This window comes from Carlito syrichta, unplaced genomic scaffold, assembly GCF_000164805.1.
Source record: "Carlito syrichta isolate Samal-C Ts95f unplaced genomic scaffold, Tarsius_syrichta-2.0.1 Scaffold308839, whole genome shotgun sequence".
Taxonomy (NCBI): Eukaryota; Metazoa; Chordata; class Mammalia; order Primates; family Tarsiidae; genus Carlito; species Carlito syrichta.
The window spans coordinates 1,157,327-1,180,993 of record NW_007252935.1 but is presented as its reverse complement, the minus strand read 5'-3'; the positions used below and the strand labels follow the sequence as shown (position 1 = coordinate 1,180,993).

General features: G+C 41.4%; 1 protein-coding gene across 1 annotated transcript in view; it reads right to left on the bottom strand.

Annotated features, from left to right (window-relative positions):
* The window catches only part of KANK1 (KN motif and ankyrin repeat domains 1), a 173,549-nt gene that overhangs the window by 9,455 nt on the left and 140,427 nt on the right, over positions 1-23,667 (bottom strand). Inside the window, exons 3-7 of the mRNA XM_008066069.2 lie at positions 20,813-23,473; positions 5,891-6,088; positions 4,654-4,762; positions 2,970-3,212; positions 1,601-1,688 (exon numbers count right to left, since the gene is read on the bottom strand). Of these exons, the coding sequence (XP_008064260.1) occupies positions 1,601-1,688; positions 2,970-3,212; positions 4,654-4,762; positions 5,891-6,088; positions 20,813-23,473 (3,299 nt within the window). The remainder of the gene's footprint in view (positions 1-1,600; positions 1,689-2,969; positions 3,213-4,653; positions 4,763-5,890; positions 6,089-20,812; positions 23,474-23,667) is intronic.

Here is a 23,667-nt window from a genome sequence, read left to right as displayed (position 1 = left end):
ATGTACCAATCACAGAGTGTGTGCATGACACCACGCTTTCCAATTTGGGGTGCTGCAGGACTGTGAAGGCCTTCTCAGAGACCACATGACCTAGTATTTGGAGAATGGTAAAAGAAAAAGTTTACTATAAAATATGGAGTCCCAAAGCACCAGTTTTAAATTTGGGTTAAACCTAGTAGGAAATACTGACACTGCAGTGACATTTCATGGTTTTATTATTTGTGACCAAGGTATAGCCAGGCATTTAGTTTGTACTGATGAATTTCAGTATGCAGTTTTATGTCCCCTTGGCCAGGAATTTTATTTAGTACAGTATCTACAGGTTCCACATCTTCAGGCTCAACCAACCTTGGAGCAAACATATTTGAAAAAAAAATTAAAAATAGTATAACAACTATTTCTATAGCATTTACTTTGTATTAGGTATTATGAGTAACCTAAAGATGATTTAAAGTACATGAGAGGATTTAAAGTACACACAGGGGCCGGGCTCAGTGGCTCAGCCTGTAATCCTACCACTTTGGGAGGCTGAGGCAAGTAGATTGCCTGAGTCCACAGATTCGAGACCGGCCCAGGCAACTTGGCGAGAACTTGTCTCTACAATAAATAAAAAATTAGCTGGGCATAGCAGCGCGTGCCTACAGTTCTGGCTACTTGGAAGACTGAGGCAGAAGGATTGCAGGAGCCCAGCAGGTCGATGCTGGTGTGGCCATGAGCGTGCCACTGCACTCCAGCCTGGGCAATGGAGTGAGACACCAACTCAAAAAAAAAAAAGTACACATAGGTTGTATGCAAATGCTATGCCATTTTACATATGGGATTTGAGTATCCGTGGATTTTGGTATTCACTGGGGGTCTTGGAACTACATTTCCTCAATACACTAAAGTTACAGCTATCGATCACAGGGTTGGTCTGGCTGACAAAGAATCTGCACATAAAAACCTCAGTGCGAGAGAGTGTCATACTTGGCAATGACATCAGATTAAACTGCCATAAAACTATGTGTCCTGTGTTGTGACATTCATGATCACTAGGGCAACCACAATTTCTTTGCTATTTGCTTCTGACTTTCTCAAACTGTGAGAAGATGACAAGTGCAGTTATTTTTATGTTTAAAAATAGTGGTGGCCTGCATTCCACATCAGAACATAATACACAGTTTCATAACTGAAAGGAATGCTGACCTCAGTCCAAATAGGTTTCTTTTAAAAACATATGCTAACTTAAGAAAAAAGTTCTGGGATGCTACTCCCTGGATCACAAGGTTCTGTAAACAGAAGTGAAAGATGTAAAAAGAAGACAACTGACTGCAATTAGCTCTCCCTTCTATCTGCAAGTATATGCCTCACAGACGTCTCCACCCCAAGAAGAGTACAGGGTAGGGAAAGGACATCCGAAGCTGGGCCCTTGGCAAACCCTTCTAGTATGATTTGGGAGCTAGGCAGCATGATGCTCACTCTGCCCACTCATGCCAGAAATAGTGCAGGGGAGACGCATGCAAACCACAGCAACACAGGGCAGGCTACAGATGGCCTTGACAGTGGTGTCCATTCATGTGCTTTGTATGGACTGGCAACAGTGTCTGTAGGTCAAACTCACCATATCTTTGCTGGTCAAAGCTTTGGGGTCATTTATATTGTTTTTCAGTAAGTTGCATGCAGACAACATCTTTTCACTTAATTCATACCTAAAAGAGGAAAAACAAAGAGAATTCATGATTGGTTATATGAGGAAAGTCATTTTTATCTGACTTTTGTAACACTTTAAAAGCCAAGTGGGCACAAGCCAGCCTAGGCAGGTTGTGGAGGTGGGTGCTTGGCTAGAGATTTCCTAGGTGTCCCCGGGAGTTCAAGGATTGATGCCACTGTGCAGAGCCAACACCTCCAGCCAGAGCTCAGGGCCATTTAATGGGGGTATCTTTGGCTTCACCATTTTGGCCTTTGTGACAGTATGAAATAACATTTGGAGATTTTCTGCTCTCTTTGTTATAAATTCTTAAAAATATTTTTTACTCTTAAGGGTTGAAGAGGTCCAAATTACCACATACGTACCATGCCGACCAGTCAACCATACATCTAAACCCACATTTGGTGGCTCAAGAAGTGTTTAAGCCATATGAAAAATTTAAAAGTCAGATGACATATGGTATATAAATTATATCTCAATAAAGCCATTTAAAAAAGCCAGATGACAAGATATTGAGTCATTTTTAAACACCTGAAAATATAAACTAAAAACACTTACCTTGTGTTAATGCAGTTAAACTTTCATTTGCCAAATTAAATAGGGGTAAGTTTTATGAAATGTTCTATTTATACAACACATAGTGAAAAACCATACTGAAGTTTCCATCTTTTCTATTCTCTGTTTTATAAGCATCAAATCCATATTTGCTAACAGTCTTCAAAACTGACTCTATTTTTAGGTATGTGTTTCAGCCAACCAGAGTGTTTAGTACACTATTTCAGATACTATTTATACTATTCTCAATTCCATTCTGTGGTGTTCCTGGTCACTCAATGTGCAACAAAATATAGACATGTAAGTGATGTACATTATCTTTACAGTAAATGCGATCTTTGGTTGAGGCCAAACAACTGTTTCTCATTCACACAATGATCCTATAATAACAATGCTGACACTGGTATCGAGATAAATGACTAGAGATAAAATCCAAAACCTTAAAAAAAGTGTGCTTGTCACCAAAAAATTTAAATTTGTCCTTAAATATAAAGTGAGGTGTTTCAGCAATGGAAGCATTAGTGGACTTGCTACCAAAAGAGATCTAAGAGTTGCCACACTCTGTACTTGTGTTTACTGGTATCTCAAACAAGATGTTCATAACTCTGAGGAACAGATAAAGCCAAACAAATGGGTATAATTGCAAAATCTCTGAACTGGCCAACTCTATTGCCAAAGTACATTAAACGTGGGAGGGGTGAGGGGAGGGAAGGAGAATGTACCACACCTCTCTCTGATTTCCACCTTCTCAGGTTCACATTCTTGAACCTGTATTTCATCTTCCACCCTGGCAGACTTGAAACCTTCAATATTAATTGCATGGTGCCCTTCTGCCATTCCCCGAGTGTCTTCATCCTCCTCTTCCTCCTCCTCTTCTTCAGGAGGATAATCAATGACATCACACTCGTCATCTGACTCGGAAGAAGAGCTTTCATCTGAGCTGGAATCATCACTTGAAGTTGTTTCATACCTAGGTGGCAATTGGGATTTCAGGAGATGCAAGGTGTGCCCATAAAGACCCAGTGACAGATTTCTATGAAGGGAAAGCTGCTGACTCCAGAAATTTCACCAGTGGTTTTAGACCTAGTACTCAGACATTCAGGGTTTAGTCTATTTAAATGTCTGGTGGTTCTGAACTGGTTCTGACTTAGAAGGGACCTCTGGGTTGCTCATCGGTGTCATATACCACTTGTTAAAAAAAATTATGGGCCAGGCTTGGTGGCTCAGCCTGTAATCCCGGCACTTTGGGAGGCTGAGGTAAGTGGATTGCCTGAGCCCGTGGGTTCAAGACCAGTCTGGGCAACTTGGTGAGACCTGGGCTCTACAATAAATCAAAAATTAGCCAGGCATGGTAACGTGCGACTATAGTTCCATCTACTTGGAAGGCTGAGGCGGAAGGATCGCCGAAGCACAGCAGGTCGATGCTGGCATGGCCGTGAGTGTGCCACTGCACTCCAGCCTGGGTGATGAAGTGAGACTCTGACTCAAAAACAAAAAAACAAAACAAAACAAAAAATTATGGCATTTCTGGCTCTGTAGAAATCAAGAGACAACAAACTCTATGGAAACCAGATCTGTAGTTGCTTATTTATTTATTTCCCCTATTTTTCCCTAGTAATTCTCCCAGTGTCAAGATGAATAGACTATGTAAGTAAGCAATAATTTCTCTGGCATATGCCCTCCACACTCTCCTGGGCTATAACATCCAATATTAATTAGGATTTGTAAAACAGCAACCATCATGTTAAACCTTGATGGTACACTTTGCTATAAATATTATCTCAACTATCTTTGTACTGTTGCTTTTTGAGGGGCCCATGTATTGATTGATCAATAATTGCTATGGTTTAATTGTAGGACAAACAGGTTTAACTATTTATGTGTGCCAGTTGGAAGAGAAGGAACAAACACTAAATTGTCTATTTAGAAAACAAAGAAGTGATGGCATGGCTTTTCACTCTTTAGGTGAAAAGTCCTACAATTCTGTTTGTGAACATTGGAGAGCTAAGCACAACAACCCATTATGAAGGAGTGGTGACTATCACTGGCCCATGGAGTGACATTCTCAGTCTCTTTCTATTCATGTCTCAGTTCTAATATGGGTAGGTACAAGTTGTCCAACACCATGCAGGAAGCTGCTGCCTGCTGCGTTCGTTGAAGACTAAGTTTTTCAGATTAGAGGTGAGAGACGTAAATTGCTCAGCTTTAGCAGGTATCCTTAAGAGGGTGGCATATCCGTAAAGAGATCAAGAGGAGAAGAGAAGAGAAGCCCAAATGTCCCTTTCTGAGGGAATCTTCTATCACCAAGATGTGGCAGCTTCCCCGACTAGGCTGAAATGTGACTCAAAAAAGCAGGAGGCAAAGGAGGCAGACAGACAATGTTAACCTCCAGTCCCACCATCTTTCCTTACCCTCCATTGATGCCGACAAACTGAAGATTCTTTTTTGCACCATTTGAATCTTTGTTACCATCTTTCTTCTTCATGATGGACTTCAACGTACTTTCATTATTTGTACACACTGTGAAAAAAGGGATCAAGGTGATCAAAATTAACATAATTCATACCCATACAAGTTAAATGAATAAGTAACCTTTTTCCCTGTGCAATTTTTTTCCTCATGCATGTAAAATGTAGGTCTTGGCATGTATATATGAGAAACTTGCACAAAATTCGCTGGAAAAGTACATGCATGCAAAGAAAGTAATTCAAAGTTCCATGAATATTCCTAAAATAGGGGAAAAAATCAATTAGTGCTTCCAGACATAACAAAACCAATGACAGCTGGCATTTGTATCAGGCTTTACTGCTTGCAAAGTAATGCTGTGTCTCATTTGAGCCTCAAAAACCATTAAGGCACTAAAATAGGGATTATTATTGTTTTTCCTCAGCTGAGATAACCTGGAAAAACTTTATCCCTGCCAGAATGTGGAAAAATGAATGCTATTTAAAATACTTCATAATTTTGCACTATCAGATATGTTTTATTAAGGGGATTGTACAGTGCAGCTTTCTTTCTTTGGTAATCTTTTTAAAAATTATTTATTTTTAGAGATGGCGCCTCACTTGTTGCTCAGGCTGGAGTGTAGTTGCATGATCATATCTTACTATAACTTCAAACTTCCAGGCCATCCTCTCACATCAGCCTCCAAAGGAGCTGGAACTATAGGCACATAACACCATGCAAGGCTAATTTACTTTTTGTAGAGATGAGATCTTACTCTGTCATGCTGGCTGGAGTACAGTGGCATGATCACAGCTCACTGCAGCCTCAAACTCCTGGGCTCAAGTGACCCTCCTGCCTAAGCCTACTGGGCAGCTGGGAATGCAGGCATGCATCACCATACATTAACCTAGTTAATGTTTTAAAAACAGTTTGTAGAGACAGGTTCTCACTAGTTGCCCAGACTGGTCTTGAACCCCTACCCTCAAGCAATCCTCCTACTTTGGCCTCACAAAGCACTGGGATTACATATGTGAGCCACCTCACCTGGCCCTTTGGTAATCTTAAAGGTATTCTAGGCCTGCCTTCAAAACAATATAATCTTTCTTCTAGGTCAATTTATAAGGCAAACTGACATTAAGTTGAGATGCTGGCAATGCTAGTCCTAGAATCTTGATGCCAATAAGTGTGAGTGGGAAAAGTTACCATAAAGGCCAGCGGCGATTTGGTCGTCTGTCAGGTTCACAGGAGACAGCATAGTTTCCTGAGTGGGGAAGGTGTCCTGGCTGCCAATGGGCTTTCCTTCTGAAGTCTCCACCTCTTGCTCAGGCTGAGATATCTGGATGCTTAACAGTCCTCCTGACTGGGGTTCTCCACACTTACAGGTATGTTCCAAATTATTTCCTATCATGAAGGAGAGGGCATAGAGTGTGTGATGCTAGGAATGAAAAAATAGGTTTAAAAAAGATTCTTACAACTCATCATTTAAAACGGGACTGCTATCCTGGCCACCTATACTCAAACCCCCTTTGACTCTTACCTGTCCCGTTATTACCACAAAGTTTGTCACTCTAACTTTTTAGCTCTTCTTTTCTGACTGTCACCATCCTATCCTCGTTTCAGGTCATAGGAGTAGCATCCTGACTGCCCTCGTCTATGACCATTTCTCTCCTGACATACTGCCTCAGAGTAATACTCTGATGGTCAGCTCTGATGCCACAACTATTCTAGTTAAAACAAAGTGGGACAAAACCTAAAAAGCACCCACTGCTCAGGAAATGTAGTCCACACTACAGAGTTAGATATTCTAAACCATCTGTAACCTGGTACCAATTTACCTGTTCAACTGCATTTTCCACTACTCTTGTGGTCCTTACTGGGACAGGGACTGCATCCCAGCAGGGAGTGATACCCTACAGAGGGGGCTTTTTCATATCCTGACAGCATGCCTTAGCTTCCTCCCTTCCTCCACCTGGAATGCCTTTTGTGCCCATCTTCACATGACCAAGCCCTCCCATCACTGCCTCTTCAGCCTTTCATATCTCCCTTACTAAAAATAACATCCTTTTCCTGAACCCTCACAGCCTACCTTCCATACCCTCTTCTGGGATCTACGATACAAACTATGAGATGATTTGTGTGACGGTTTTAGATTCCTTTCTAGAGTATTATTTTGCGGGCATAAAACAGTTCTAATCAACTTTGTTTCTCTCACCACATCTACTAGAGTGTGTTTGCTTATGTTAGAAAAGATAGATTAAGTAATATTTTGTAACTAATGTAAATACACATTTATATATAATTATATATATTCTGACTATATTATAGAGAGAAAATTTCATAGAATTTTCAATGAGTTTGACAGGCAAAATGTTTATAGTGGTTAAGTGAAAAGCAGATAAAATTTCATGTGTTGTGTGATCTTATTAAAATACATTAGTATACACACACACACACACACACACACACACACTCTCTCTCTTATGTAAGAAAAGTTATTTGGAAGACTCTGTATAAAAATGAAGCAGCTATGATAGTAATTTTCCCCTATATTTTTCCTATAATGAATATGGATTGTGCTCAAAATCACTTTAAAAAAATAAATTCTTTGACTCAGTAATTTTCTAGATATTTTATCCTAAGGATGTACACAAAGGTAGAGAAAGATGCCATTGTTTTCATGTTTAAAACTGTAAAGAGAGGCAGACATCACAATCTGCCCATAAGAACTGGTGAACGAGCTCTGGAACATTTATACAAAGCAATTCTATGCAGCCATTACAAATGTTGATGCAGGAGGACACCTATTAACATACAAAAATGAGCACAATGTGTCAATGAGTATTAAAAATAGGCCATACAATAGTATGGGAGGACTGGCATGGTGGCTCAAGCCTGTAATCCCAGCACTTTGGGAGACTAAGGCGAGAGGACTGCCTGAGTCCACGGGTTCAAGACCAGCCTGGGCAACAAGGTGAGGGCTCATCTCAACAATAAATCCAAAAAAAAAAAGAAAAAAAATTAGCTAGGCATGGTAGTGTGTGCCAATAGTTCCAGCTACTTGGAAGGCTGAGGCGGAAGTATCGCTGGAGCCCAGCAGGTCGATGCTGGGGTGGCCGTGAGCGTGCCACTGCACTCCAGCCTTGGGTGATGGAATGCGACTCCAGCTCCAAAAAAAAAAAAAAAAAAAAAAAAATTGTATGGAGAAAATAAACCTACCTTGGTAAATAATTATATTTATATGTATACCTATTAGAAAAATTCTGAAAGGATATACTTGCTTAACACTTCTAAGTCTAAAGAATAGGCTGCTATAATTTTGTTGTTTTTTGTATCTCTATTATTTCCTAATAAACACTAAAAACATAAATTACGGAATTAAATCTACTTGCAATAATGTCATAAGAATTAGATCACACCTTTATTCCTTTTTAAATAAAGCTTTGAAATCTCTTAGAGTCATAGAAAAAAGCAGTTTAAGTACTGATTGCCTTTTGAGGCAATCTGAAGAAAAAGAGATCATGGCAAGCCCTAAAACTGCTTTCTTCAAGTTCTGTTGTTCATAAGAACCATCTGAGATGTTTCTAAAATGCAGATTCCCAGGCATTTGCTGTCAGAAAATCATTCTGGATGTTTGGGATGGAGGCCCAGTGATGGGCATTTTTGACATTTCCCTACCCACAAGATGATGCAGGTGGCCCACTTTCAAAACTACTGGCTTTAAACAATGACACTATAATAGAAGAGTGGGACTTGGCAGAATATTCAAAAGTAAGGTATTAGAGTTCATCTAAATTTTCTTTTTTGAGTTGGAGTCTCACTCTGTTGCCCAGGTGATCCTTCCACTTCAGCCTTCCAAGTAGCTGGAACTACAGGTGCGTGCTACCATGCCCGGCTAATTTTTTTTTTCTTTAGAAAGCAGGATTTGAGAGAACAGAAGAGCTCTCACAGTGGGAGGGGACCCAAAGGGGTTGCCCTAATTTTTTATTTACTGTAGAGACGAGGTCTTGCCAAGTTGCCCGGGCTGGTCTTGAACCTGCAAGGCTCAGGCCATCCATTCGCCTCAGCCTCCTAAAGTGCTGGGATTACAGGCTGAGCCACCGAGCCCGGCCTACGTTTTCATTCTCATACTTCCAGCTATGAATTCTGAAGGCCAGTGAGGTTTAGTGATTTGCCCCAGGCCACAGAGCTAGACTAGAACTCACATTTCCTAATCTCATGAACAGTCCTCCGTCCACTCATCAACAGCACAAAGCTTCCTCCTCTAGCTCTGGCTTCCTTGGCAATTCCTTCAAAGATCCAATATCCTCCTCAACACATACATACATACACTCTCTCTCCCTCTCTCTCAACGGAATTCAGCCCTTCAAACAACGCTCAAGGCTCCCATGACCGAATGTGTCCCCTAACTGCAAATAAGAAATGTTGGCTGTACCTTTGACTTACTTCAAGCAAAACAAATGGAGCAGGACATTTATCTTCATTCTTCCTTCTCCAAGTCTATTCATCATTACTTTGAAATGATTGCAGTAACCTCCAAAATGTCTCACTAGTTAATCCCTGAGTGTCAGAACATGTTTTAGAGAAACACTTTCACTAAGCATTTTCCTATTCAAGAACCAACAGTGGCTTTTAAAATGCAAATACATAATCGTTTTTATTATTATTGAAACCTTAAACATGTACAGTAGTAGCCAATAGCACAATAAACTTCATCACCAGCTTCAAGTTGATCACAGCTGTTTTCCTTGATACCTCCTTCACCCACGCACACTGGATTATTCTGAAGCAAAAGCTAGAGACCCCATCATTTTCATCCACAAATATTTCTGCATATGTCCTTAAGGGAAAGAACTCTTAATAAAATATAATCCACTAAGGCTATAACTATCAAACCTACACAAAAGATAATTCCTTACGACTACCACATAGCCAATCAGAATTCAAATTTCTCATGGTCTCTTAACATTTTTTTTTTTCTCTTTTAACAGGGTGTTTGGATCAAAATCCCACTCTTGTACTTCCATTAGTTGCTATTGTTTTTTTAAGTCTTTTAATTCAAAGGTTTCTTTCTTTTTAAATACAACTTAAAATATATTTTGAGATATAATTTATTTTTGCATTTTTTTATTATTATAAAGATGTGGTGTACAATTCAGGGTTAGGCATACAAATGTTGATTATGCAGGTACCCTTGTTAATGAGGTGTGCCCCTCCCTCCCTTAGCAGTTTCTCTCAATTGCCAATCCCAACCCCCCACAGCTGACAGTTTCCTACTACTGACAATGCCTTCTTATAGTATTATAATTGTTCCAGATCAACTTAATGAGTGAGAACATATGGCACTCTGTTCTTTGTTTCTGTGATAGATCACTGAGTATGATTGACTCTAAATCCATCCAAGTTGCTGCAAAGTCCATATGTTTGTCCTTCTTTATGGCTGCATAATATTCCATTGTGTATATGTACCACATTTTTTTTTATCCAGTCCAACTTCAATGGGCAGCATGGTTGGTTCCATGTTTTTACTATTGTGAACAGAACTGCAACAAACATATATGTGCAGGTATCTTTTGTAGAAGGATTTGAATTCCTCTGGGTATATTCCCAATAGGGGGATTGTTGGGTCATATGGAAGGTCAATTTCTAGTTCTTTTCAGAAATCACCACACTGTCTTCCAAAGACGTTGCGCTAGTTTGCATTCCCACCAGCAGTGCAGAAGTGTTCCTTTTTCTCTGCATCCTCACCAGCATCTGTTATTGTTTTATTAATGATGGCCATTCTTACTGGGGTTAGGTGGTATCTCAGTGTGGTTTTGACTTGCATTTCTCTGATGATGAGTGAGGCTGAGCACTTTTTCATGTGTCTGTTGGCTTACTGTATATCTTCTTTTGGGAAGTGTCTATTCATGTCTTTTGCCCACTTTTTAATGGGGCTGTTTTTTCCTTTTGGCATGCTTGAGTTCCTTATAGATCCTAGATGTTAGGCCTTTGTCAGATATACAGTTGGCAAATATTTTTTCTCTTTCTTTGGGCTGTCTCCCTGCTCTCTTGATTGTTTCTTTTGCTTTGCAGAAGCTCGTTAGTTTGATGAGGTCCCATGTGTCTATCTTATTTCTTATGGTATGGGCACTTAGGGTTCTGATCAGGAACTGGTTGCCAGTTCCAATTTCCATAAGGGTGTCTCCTGTGTTTTCTAAGATTCTTATAGTTTGAGGTTTTACATTTAGGTCTTTGATCCATTTAGAGTTAATTTTTGTGTATGGTGATAGGTAGGAGTCCTGTTTCAATCTTCTGCATGTGATCAGCCAGTTTTCCCAGCATCATTTACTGAATAGGTTCTCCTCTCCCCAGTGGTTATCGTTGGAGGCTTTGTCAAAGATGAGTTGGTTGAGAAATTAAGGTTTTGCTTCCGGAATCTCTATCCTGTTCCATGGGTCTATATGCCTGATATCTTGCTAAGGATTGTTTTGGCTATTTGTGGTCATTTATGTTTCCATATGAATTTCTATATTGTCATTTCTGGGTCTGAGAAGAATGATGTTGGTAATTTAATGGGTATTGCGTTGAATCTGTAGATTGCATTTGGTAGGATGGACATCTTAACAATATCGATTCTTCCTATCCATGAGCATGGAATATTTTTCCATTTGTTCGTGTCTTCTTGGATTTCTTTGAGCAGTGTTTTGTAGATCTTATTGTAAAGTTCTTTCACTTCTCTGGTTAGGAAGATTCTGGGGTATTTCATTTTTTGTGTGGCTATTGTGAAAGGAACTGTGCTTTTAATTTGGGTCTCTGCCTGCTTGTTGTTGGTGTATAGGAATGCAACTGTCTTTTGCACATTTATTTTGTACCCTGAGATTTTGCCAAAGTCCTTTATCAGTATAAGCCGGTTTTTGACAGATTCTCTTGGATTTTCAAAGTATATGATCAGAGATATAATTTACATACACTAAAAACACATGGATTTCATTTATTTTTTACAGACAGGGTCTCACTTTGTTGCCCAAGCTACTTGGAGTGCATGATATGCTCAGGGCTCACTGTAACTCAAACTCCTGGGCTCAAGCAATCCTCCCACAGCCTTTAAGGAGCTTGGACTAAAGGTGCACCACCATGCCCAGCTAAAATGCACAGATTTTAACTGCAAGGGGGGTTTTGGTAAACATATACACCCGTGTAGCCACTTCTCTAGTAGAGATACAAAATCTTTTAACAACCCAGTAAGCTCACCCTGCCCCTTACCCCAACTTTCCAGATAATCTCACCAGAGGTACCTAATGCTATAAATTTTTTTTCACCATTAGCTTTGTTTTGTAAACTAGGGCTTTTTAAAGCTTCTCCAATCAAAATCAAGGCCTCAATTGGGCATGCAAGGGTCCTTCATGATGAATATGGATGGCTTCATCTTGTCTGTGGGAATTTTACAGTTCATCTCCTCCTCCACTATGTTCACTGTGTTCAGAGTGGTCTTGTGACTTAATTACTCCCAACTCTGAGTAGGGAGTAATTAATAGGTTGTCCTACAGGCCTGGAGTTTTACCATCCCTCACCAGTTAGATTTCACCCTTATTATTTTCAAGGCTTGGCCCAAACTCTATTTTCTCTAGTTTTTTTTCTATGATACCATTTCACAGAGATCTCTTTTTTCCATCATTGTCCTAACACTTACTTACTGTTCAGACTAAAATATGCCCTGCTTCTGTCTTTTCAGTTTCATGTATGTCTTCTCAATGAGAATATAAGCTCCTTGAGTTCCTTCGTGCTACGTTCTTAGTTGGCGAATCCTCCAGCGCTTGGAACAGTGTTGGACCATAGAAAGCCTTTAATAAAAGCCCATGTAATTCAACTGAAAATCATGAAAATTCTGTTGAGGCTAGCTGGTAAGGCAAAGAACATCATGAAACACTAAACTAGTTCTCATTTGTGAAATCAGAAGGAATTTGTCACCTGTATTGCCAGAAAATGTTTTCCAGTTGGTGTTGAAACTCTGACTAGTCCTGAATGGCCCCAAAACAATTCTCTGAACTTGATAAGGACCCATCTGTAGTTGCAGGCACCACATAGGATGACACCTACACCAGCATAAGACTCGATAAATGACTGCTGGGTTCCAGCAAAACAAAGAAAAGGTACAGCCAGGAATGTCAATGAAACAAAATTCAATGGTTTCAACCCTGTTTGCCCTTCAGAATCACCTAAATTGGGGATGTGGCTTTTAAAAAATATAGTGAACTATCTGGAGGAAGGTCCAGGCATCAGTATTTTTTAACCTCTCCCCAAGTGATTCTATAGTGCAGCCAGGATTGAGAACCACTGAACTACATTAACCAATATAAAACCTGCCTGCTGAAAATGAGTTTAGACTCCCCTGTAGTTTCAACCCATCAACTTGGATCCACATGAATTCTTAGGAATTACTGGTGGTTTATTAACATCCCTGGACCACTAATGGTAGAAGCTCATAATGAACAGAAAGTATATGCTACCCAAACACTAGGGATAAAACAACAGGAATAATTACAAAACATTTCAGAATTCTGGCACTCTGGCCTAGATGCTCAAGCTTCCCACCAAGTGGCAACGGTTTCCACAGGCACACCCGGGGAGTTAATGGCCAGGGGAGTGGGCAATTGTGAAAAGTCTTTTGTCATTAACTCAAACTTATAATGGCCATAAACATCAATAAAGCATGAGCCTCATTTTACGATTTGGCCAGATTAGTGACGACCAAAGACGGCAAGTGACAGAAATCTCAGTGTTCTGGAAAATAAGAAGAACACCCTCAATGCATTGACTCTAATTCCAAAGTGCACTTAGCAATTTAATAATTATAAAAGCAAGGGTAAACTATAACGAAAAACAAGTCACTTTAAATGAAAACTTTATTTTATGTCCTTGACTTTAAGAATATTTTAAAGCAAACAACTTTACGAGAAAAATAATTCAATGAAAACTAGAGCTGGAAGACAGGATGAGCTGAGGAGTTCAAGGTTGCAGTGAACTATGAGTGTGCCACTGAACTCCAACCTGGGTGACAGAGTTGAGAACACATCTCTTAAAAAAAAAAAAAAACACCCAGAAAGACCTAAAAACTGTTCCCCTATTCTGGCCATTATGGCATGCTAATCCACATTTTTATTGAGAATGCCAAGTGCCTTCTGAAAACACAGCTATGAATGGCACATTTTCAGCTTGACATTCTAATTTTTTTTTTTTTTGAGTTGGAGTCTCATTCCGTCGCATAGGCTGGAGTGCAATAGCATGTTCACAGCCACCCCAGTGTCGACCTGCTGGGCTCCAGCAATCCTTCCACCTCAGCCTTCCAAGTAGCTGGAACTACAGACATGCACCACTACACCCAGCTATTTTTAATTTTATTGTAGAGACAAGGTCTCGCCAAGTTGCCCAGGCTGGTCTTGAACCTGCAGGCTTAGGTAATCCACTCGCCTCGGCCTCCCAAAGTGCTGAGATTACAGGCTGAGCCACCAAGCCTGGCCCTGATTTAATTTTTAAAGAACACGTAAACCATTAGTCGAAAATAGATAGGCCTGAAATTTCTGATTCATCACGAAGTTCATTTACTCATTTAGATATTTTCATTCACAGGGATCTGAAATAATGCTTCCAGGTTTCATTAAAAAAAAAAAAAGAGGGCTTCCTGAGTCCAGCTTTTTTGAGTCCAGCCTGGGCAACTTGGCGAAACCTTGTCTCTAAAATAAAATTAAAAATTAGCTGGGCATGGAGGTGCACACATGTGGTTCCGGCTACTTGGAAGGTTAAGGCAGAAGTATCGCCTGAGCCTGGCAGGTCAAGGTTTCAGTGGCTGAGTGTGCCACTGCACTCCAGCCAGGGGAGCAGAGTGAGACTCTGAGTCAAATTAAAAAAAAAAAGAAAAGGAAGAAAAGAAAAAGGGTTTGAGCATGAATTTACTCTTTAAACCCAAATGCTGGTTTGGGGAACAGTCAGTAGAGACTATTCATGAAGGATCACCTTCTTTTTTGGTACATTTTACTTTTTTTTTTTTTTTGAGTTGGAGTCTCAAACTGTTGCCCAGACTGGAGTGCAGTGGCCGCTTCCGGCCACCGCAACCTCGACCTGCTGGGCTCCGGCGATCCTTCCGCCTCAGCCTTCCGAGTAGCCGGAATTACAGGCATGCGCTACCGCGCCCGGCTGATTTTTTGATTTATTATAGAGATGAGGTCTCGCTGCCCAGGCGGGTCTCGAACCCGCAGGCTCAGGCAATCCACTCACCTCAGCCTCCCAAAGGCGCGGGATTACAGACTGAGCCACCGAGCCCGGCTACATTTTACTTTTCAAGGGAAAATATGCAGCTCTGATGGAGAAGGACAGTTCCTTTCTGTTCCTAGGCTCTCCTCTGCCTGAACTCTGCATGAATGCTGTTGCATGTGGTCACCAACATTAATAGCCAACTCAAACTGGAGACAGAAAACTTAAATCATCAGAGCTGTAGTTTAATCATTTCTAGGGTCATTTTGATATTTTCCTGGGAACATATCAGACAGCTGTCATGACTGTGATCTAAAAGCAGGCTCTCAGAAATTAAAATGCTAGAGTGGATTAAGAATCAGATTCTCCCTCACCACAACCCCACCCACATTTAATTACACACTATTCCAAGACCTGACCCAGAAAACCCAAGCTGACAGGCTGCATTAACTAAAGCTGGGTTAAGAAGGTATGCTCTGTGTTCTTCCCCACATAGCTAAGGTCCTCTTCTCCTCCCAAGACCTCAGATAACTCGACTGCAGCTGAACTCAGAGCATTTCCTATTTGCACATTATTTGGTGCCTAACATACAGTATCACAGGTTCTCATTTACATTTCTGGTGTACTTGTCTTAGTTTCCCACCTGGATGAGTATAGACCTATCCAGGGTCTTCAACGTATATATAGAACAGCATACATCTGTCTTTGATACTTTGGATCATATTTTGCATATAGTTGTCATTTAATGCATAGCTATCAATTGACATGAATAGAGCACACTTTAAACATTTTTACTGAGAAATGAATGACTTACTGCTCAGACGAATAAACAGCTATAGCCATTTTCCAATATCAGTTACTATATTTGTCATTTATGACTGGACATCCATCACTCTTTGGGTTTTTCATTTGTGTGTTTTTTGAATTGGAGTCACCCTGCCACCCAGGTTGGAGTCCAGTGGCACACTCATGGCTACCGTAACCTCGACCTCCTGAGCTCAGATGATCCTTTCATCTCAGCCTTCCAAGTAGCTGGAACCACAGGCGTGTTCCACTATGCCTAGCTAATTTTAAAATTTACTGTAGAGATGAGGTCTCGCTAAGTTGCCCAGACTGTCTCGAACCCCTGGGCTCAGACAATCCTCTTGCCTTTGCCTCCCAAAATGCTGGTATTACAGGTGTGAGCCACTGCACCCGCTTGGACATCCATAACTCAAAAAGCCATTTTAGTTCTTAAAAACCATCAAACTCCATGCTTTAGCCAGAAACAACAGCATACTTTAGAATTAATTCAGAGTAAAAGTATCAAAGTAAACTTGCATCTTTTTTCAAAGCATATTTGCATTTCACTGTACATTTGGATATCATTTTAAATGGCAAAGCTTTAACTTAAAAGAACAAGATTTTCAAACAAGTGTCAACTGAAGGTCTCACAAAGGTGGTGGACAGACTTTAAATCTTTTGAAAAGATCTTCCTCAGGGCTGAAGCACCTTTTACCAAGTTCTATAACAGATGACCTAGGTCTGCATTTTCAGTTTTTCTGAGGGTCAACTATCCCTTTTGAGAATCAAGTGAACATCATGTACTTTCTTCACAAAAAGTTCAAATACAAAACTGTTAAGGAAGCTATTAACTCTAAATTAAAACGCTCTGCTCTAAAGCTGTTTATGCCAACATTTCCCTGAAATAGGACCTGGGTGTGCCTATTGGGTGACTGGTGGATGATGGTAGGAAACCCATGAATTTTGGGGAAAAAGTTCCCCAGCTAAATCTGGCAGGCAGCCTGGAGAAGAGTGATTTGCATAGAATCATCCTGCTGAAAGGGACCATCAGAGAAAAACTAACTCAATTTTATCATTTGACACAGGAGTCTACGGAAGCCCACCTCTACATCTCTAAAATGATACAGCAAGCTACCTGCACATCTGCTACCAGAAGTCAGATCTTCTGACTTCCCGGCCAATAGGTCTTCCACTACATCATGCACTTACATTCCACAGGGTTCCAGAAACACTTGGTTTGCACTGTTTTGATGTTCTTGTAGCATTTTTAAAAAGTGATTTAAAAAACACAGATGCTAGGACAAGTAAATGGTATATTATTTGAACTAGGAGAAAACTAACCAGAAGTGCTATTTTGTAATAACTTATTTCTCTGCTTTTGCTTTGGCTCAGATCTCTGTCTATAACTTACTTTCACGGTTATGGGAATGACTTCATGCTCATAAACTTTTTAACACATCCAAGATAACTAAAAGTGCAAATATGGAAGCCAATTCTCAAAAGTGGTTCTTTTGAATATGAGAGATAAACATTCTATAAATAATGTGGATGGCAATTACATTTCCTTGTTATAGTTTTGTTTGTATTTGCTCAGAGATCGTTATATTTTTAGAGTATTTGTAACTGCAAGTCATTTGCTTGGAATTTTCTTTCTCCTCCTTTCTCCAGAATAAAATAAGAAAACAAAACATTAACCCACTCCCCAAACCAAAACAATAAACTTGATTTATAGGAAGAATAAAATTTCCCTTCCTAAAATTTCTGTTAAAATAGAAACTAATTTCCTCTCAACTTTTTTATTTCCTGGAAGAAAATATCAAATACATTAAACTCACTCAGGAATTAAAAAATACAGAACACCTTTGGTCACCATCACATTCCATCTGCATCAAAACTAAGACATTGTCGTTCAAATTCTGGAAAGATATCTGTGACGTTTTAGGCGAAAAAATACATAGGCTATGTATGATGCAAATTTTATTAAAAAGTGTGTTTCCACAATGCAGAGCACCATGCATGCACATCTGTAAATGCCAAACACACATGGGCACCCCAGGAGTGTGAGGGAGGCTTTCACTGTTTATTGATGGTCTTCTGAACTGTTAATTTCTTATAGTGTACACTCCAGTTGTGATTTTAAGAAATTGAATAGGAGTGTTAGGCATTATGACACGGCTAAAAATAATTTTTTGCATACTAAAAAGTGACACCATCGTTAAATCTTCAACTTTAGGAAAAAGGAACAGAATTCTATGGATTGGGCACTAATACACTTCATTTTGGGCTTTGGCACAGATTCTGAATGACTTTGGACTGAAAGTTTATTGTATTCATTTTGTGTTTTCCCATTTTTATCGATATATTTCTTTATCTCGATAAAATTATTAGTTGGGGAGGCATACCAATTGGGTGGGGGAAGGGTCATTAGCCAGAACAATGAAGATAAAAATTTGGATTGAAAACAAAAGACAATTTGCACAATTTTTGCTTTGCAATTTGTCCTATGTCTACATTTCCATTTCTGAAAGTACTCAAGCAACTCTAATGTCAGCCTGCTTTTACTGAGCGTTATACTCTGTGCTGCACACTACTCCAAATGCTTTACTCCTATTGACTCATTGAATCTTCATCACAGCACAATGAAGGAACAAAGATAACTTGTTCCAGAGACAAAGAAAGTGTGTGAATCCACAGTGTCTGACTTCAGAGTACAAATTTGACAACCTGTTTAAAGCACAGCACTAGGTTCAAGTAAGTGATCACTTATATGCTCTTTTTGCTAGGTGTCAAATTCAACTTCCTTATTGTTTTATTTGGGCAGTGATTTGAAATAAATACATTTCTACACTCTAGTATAGCTTTCAGTACAGAAATTTCATTCTAGACTGCATGAGCGACAGTCTATGTTTTATGGTGTGCAGGAATCCCTAGTGCACTGTGACACATACCTACACTCTCACAGTGTTGAGAATCTCTGCCTTACTATATCAAGCTGCTTGAATTTTCCGTCCATATAACAAACACTCAATACTCTGGGTTGGTTTCCTAACCAAATTCCTTCTTCATTAGAGCTTTAAAGCAAAATGGTTAAAACACAAATGTGATATGAATGACAGAAATGCTTTAAAGTTGTCTTTGTGTACTCTGAGGGGCTGCCACTATGACTAATTAAGTGCTACTGAAAATATGCATTGTTTTGTTCACCAATGCTGTAGGTCTCTTGTATTTTAGCTGATTAATTATGTGTTCGTATGACGGGTCTGGTCTAAACAGTGATGTGTGGCATGTCAGCGTGACTGGAAATAGACTAAAAAACACTATAACAGCCAGACCAAACTTGCTCCCTGGTCTCAGGCTCAAGGGGTCAGGAAAATTACTCCAGTATTACAGCTGAATATTTTTGGCAAGAATGTGAAACAGAAACCCCAGTTTGGGGAGGAGGGAGGAAGGCTGGAAAGAAAATGCTTTCATACTGGATGATCCACTGTGTCATCTGTGTCTGGAGGTATTTAAGAATTTAATTTTGACTTCAACATCTGACATCATGATTTTTAAAAGGATGTGGAAGCAGACATAGTATTAGTTACTTCAGACTTTGCTTCAATCCACACATCTTTTTAATCCTGTTTATTCTAAGTAGACTCCCCTGGACATTTATTAGACCCTTTAAATTCTAAAAGGCAAACACCCACACATCAGCTGTCATGTTCATTTTTTTTTTCTTCCACAACAAACTATCTGTCCCATAGAAGAGATACTGGAAACCAATAATAATTTAGGTCTGAAAATGGAAACTTAGGAAGATATAAACAATCTATTTCGGTCCATTTTAATCATTGCCCTCTTAGGGAATGATTAAAAGAGAAAGACTAATTTTTGTGGATGGCTTACTTACATTTATTTCATACATTTTCACATAAAATTAATTTAATGCATGTCCTTCCCCAGGTCACACTGGTTCGTGAGAACTGGAGAGCCAGGAATGGAAGCCAGGCAGTGTGGTCCCAGGCCTAGGACGCCATGAAGGATTAGGAGAGACACGATGTACCCGATGGCGAGGGCAGTAATTTCACTGAGGCTCAAAGGAAGTTACCACATATCCTGAAAACATCCAGGATATTTTCTTAATTATTAGCTTCAACTTAAAGAAAAGGATTAGCAAGAATTCCAGTGAATAATGGAGAAAATGAGAAAGACAAAAATGTCAGCACTTATCAAAACTAATAGTGGGAAAAGACCCTGGTCTCAGAGTTCCTGCTCAAGGGACCCTTCGAAGCAAGGCCTTCCTTGACTGCCTCAAATAGCCCCACCCCTGTCCGCTACCATCTGCTATTCCCACAGTGCAGTTACTGTCTTCATAGCATTGATCACCTTCTGACATATTATAGGTTTTCTGTCTACTGCCTGCGCCCCAGTGAGAATATAAGTACCATGAGGACAGGGACTCTGTTCGGTTTTATTCAAAGCCTATACCTATGCTTGAAGCAAAGTAGGAATTCAAATAATTCCAAGTAATTATTTTTTAGAGACAAGGGCCCTGCTATGTTGTGGAGGCTGGCCTCAAACTCCTGGGCTCAAGTGCTCCTCCTCCCAGCCTCCAGAGAAGCTGAGACTACCGGTCTGCACCACGGTGCCTGGCTCAAATTTAATAATTATTTGCTAAATGAATGGGGTGTCTCTCCTATTCCAAAAATTCTAGCTGAAAACATTTTATACCAGTATTTTTAATTGATAATATATTGGTAACTGTGGGTACAAACAACATAGAATTTTTTTTCAGGCAGTTCTGCATAAAATGAGCAAGTCAATAACTGGAAGCCAAAGGAGAAAGCATCCTATCAAATCAGCAGCCCCAGAGACAACCTCTAGGCCAGCCAACTGTAGTTTACTTTTCTTCTAGCCTTAGTGCTTGGTTAGAGACCAATGAAGTAACCAGATAATGAAAACCAGCAGATTATTTATGGGTTTTGATTTTTAGTTTTCATTCTACCTATTACCCATCTAAAGCTTTCTCCATTTTTCACCAAAAAATGATTCCAGCAGTTAAAAAAAAAATTCCTCATCTCCTGGAAAGACAGTCTCCCCTCACTCCCAGGTCCCTCAGGTGCCCCTTACCTGTGATTTTACCTAGACTGCTTTTCTGAAAGTCAGCGTTCCTCAGCTCTTCAGTATTTGCAGACTTCATGACAGAATTAATGGAGGACAGGGTGCTGATGAGCTGTGAGTTGAGGGAGCCAATCTGTGAGTGAGGCTCCCCAAAAGCTTCTGCCAGTTCACTATAGTTCTCGGCCAGCAGCGTCTGCTGTTCTGCCAGCAGCTTCTGGACACGTTCTATATAGTGATCCAAGCCGGTCATCATTCCAGACGGAGCCTGGGGCTGGGGGCTCTCCAGGAACTCCCCTACAGGCTCATCCCCAACACCCACGCTCCTCCGGCTGGCTGTCAGCCCCACAGTCAACTGTGGAGGCCCACAAGCTATGGTCCTCATTTTGAGACCAACCAGGTAGTTGTCATTAATGCTTATCTGCCCCACTCCTGACTCTTTGGTCTTCACAGCTGATGGCTTGTCAAACCCAGAATGGCCAGAAAGCAATGTTCCCACACCGATGGACCGTGTCTTGGTGGAAGAGTTGACATCCTTGACGCGGCCTTCTCCTACAGCCACGGTCCGTGTCTCCACGGTCTGAGTACTGGTCTGCTTGTCCAAAGTGCTTAGGGAAGTGTTGGTGTAGGATTCTACGAGGGTGGCCATCTCGGTGTTGGTGGACTGGTTCACCTGTTCCAAAACCGTGCTGGTGTGCTGGTTTGTGGTATGAGGCACTGCCATGATGGCAGCTTCCACCTGGCCAACAGCCTCGGTGTTCATGCTCCGGGAGGTGAACTCCTTTGGAGGGCAGACAGTCACATCCACAGAACAATCTCCACAACCAATGGATCGCACTTCTTTGAGATTCAAGTTTGTCTTGAGGAGCGTCAGGTCATTCACAGACTCCTCTGTGTTGCTGCCTGTTTCACAGACGCTGACTTCCACACCCACACTCTTGTCACATGTCACCACAGACCTCCCAGTACATCGGTCACGCATTTCCACCCTCTCCTTAACAATCCACCAATTCATGGGCAGCTCAGGCCCCACGACTTTATTCTTACACTCGGGTTGGCAGGAGATGCCTACACTATTTGTCTGCACAGAGGTCCCGACACACGTGTCCACCAGGTCCACGTGACTGCCAACCATTTGGTCTCTCGTTTGTACCACTGCTTCCACCATCTTGCTGAAAACAAGCGGCTGGGCCATGATGGCTTTGTCAACTTTCTTCCTCGATCCAGCAGCCTGCAGTTCTTGCTTTAGTTTTGTCATCTCCCGGTCGTGGGTGGTTTCCTTAAGCTGCACTTCCAGGCGGTAGATCTTTTCCTTTAAGGCTTCTATGGTCTGCTGTTGCAGCTCAATTTCTTTGTCTGCTTCAGTAGTCACTCCAAGCATGGCCTCTGTTACACTGACTGCAGAGTTCCTCGTCTCTATAACTGTCCCTACAGTTGCATCCTTATAGGACCTGGAGCCTCGGTGGTACACGACGATGTCGTTCATGTTCTCCTCAGCACCCACCGCCACAGACCGGCACTCTCCGTTCTCCCTGAGCGCCGACGAGGCCTCACAGCTGCTGTCTTGGATCTTTTGCTCCAGGGCCTGCATGTCTGCTGTGAGCTGCCGGAACTCCTTTATCCTCTGTGTGCTCTGTTCTACACTCTCCATCTCTTCCTCCTCATAGTCAATGTACAGTTCCCCACCACTTCTCCGGGTCCGGGAGAGCTGTTCCAGCTGGGAGGCATTCCCCGCACTGTAGGACCGCTTCCTCACACCACAGACATCGTTCTGGGATGCAGCCCTTTGGTTTTTCAGCTGTGAGGCCAACTGTCTTTTCTCCTCTTGCAAGACAGAGATCTTTACCTGCAGCACAGGGATGGTTCGCACCTGCTCCTCAAGCTCCTTCAGGCGTTTCAGGGCAATGGCCATCTGCTCACGGATGTGTTGCAGGTGCATGGGGCTCACGTTGGTCACAGGGGTGGAGATCCCTGAGCTCAGGGGGCTATGGCGGATGGAGCTCCCCATGGAGGAAGTGGTGGCAGCGGCTGGGGCATAGCCACCATAATCCCCATTACCTTGGTAGCCATTCTGAAGCTGGTGCATGGCAGGATTGTGGTTTCCAGAACCCATAAAGGAGGGGAGGGAGCTCGTGGAGCCCATGCCTCCAAAACTGGCCAGCCTGGGCCTCCTGAACTCACCCGGTGTCATCTGCATGGTGACTTTCTCCTGTTCGAGTCTTCTCCGGGTCTCCATCAGTGTCTTGGTGACATGAAGGTTGTGCTTTGGGAGTTGGGGCGAGGCAGGTGGCAGCTGTCGATTCTCTGGGATGGTAAGAAAAGTGGGTGAAGTCTCCAGAGGGGCAGGTGGCCTTGGGATTGGCGTTGATGTAACTTGGCTTCTGGCTAGGAGGAAGCTGGGGCACTGCTTGTTGTCATCACTGTTGGAGGAAGAGAGGGATTCGGTGGAAGTCCACACACCTTGCTGACCAGGTGTGGCCCTGGGTTCTGAGCATGGCACAGATGGCTTCCGCCTCTTCTGGATGTTTAGTTTCTTGATGGTGTTTCCCTTCTGTATGTCATCCACGTATTTGAGGAAATCTAAGTCTAGTTGATAACCGTAGGGGGTCTCCACAAAATAAGGGTCTTTCTGTTCCTTGTCATGGTCTCCATTCAGAACATCATCTGCTTTTTCTAAGAGTGAGAGAAGAGAATATTATATTGGCATGTAATATACATAACGGTAAAAACTAACATTTGTGGATGTTGCAGTGTAGCAAGCTGGTATGATTTTAGGAATTGACAGGCCTATGTTCTAACCCTGGATCTACAACTTAACAGCTGGGTGAGCAAGTTAATAAACCTCTCTGAGCTTCAGTTTACCCCTG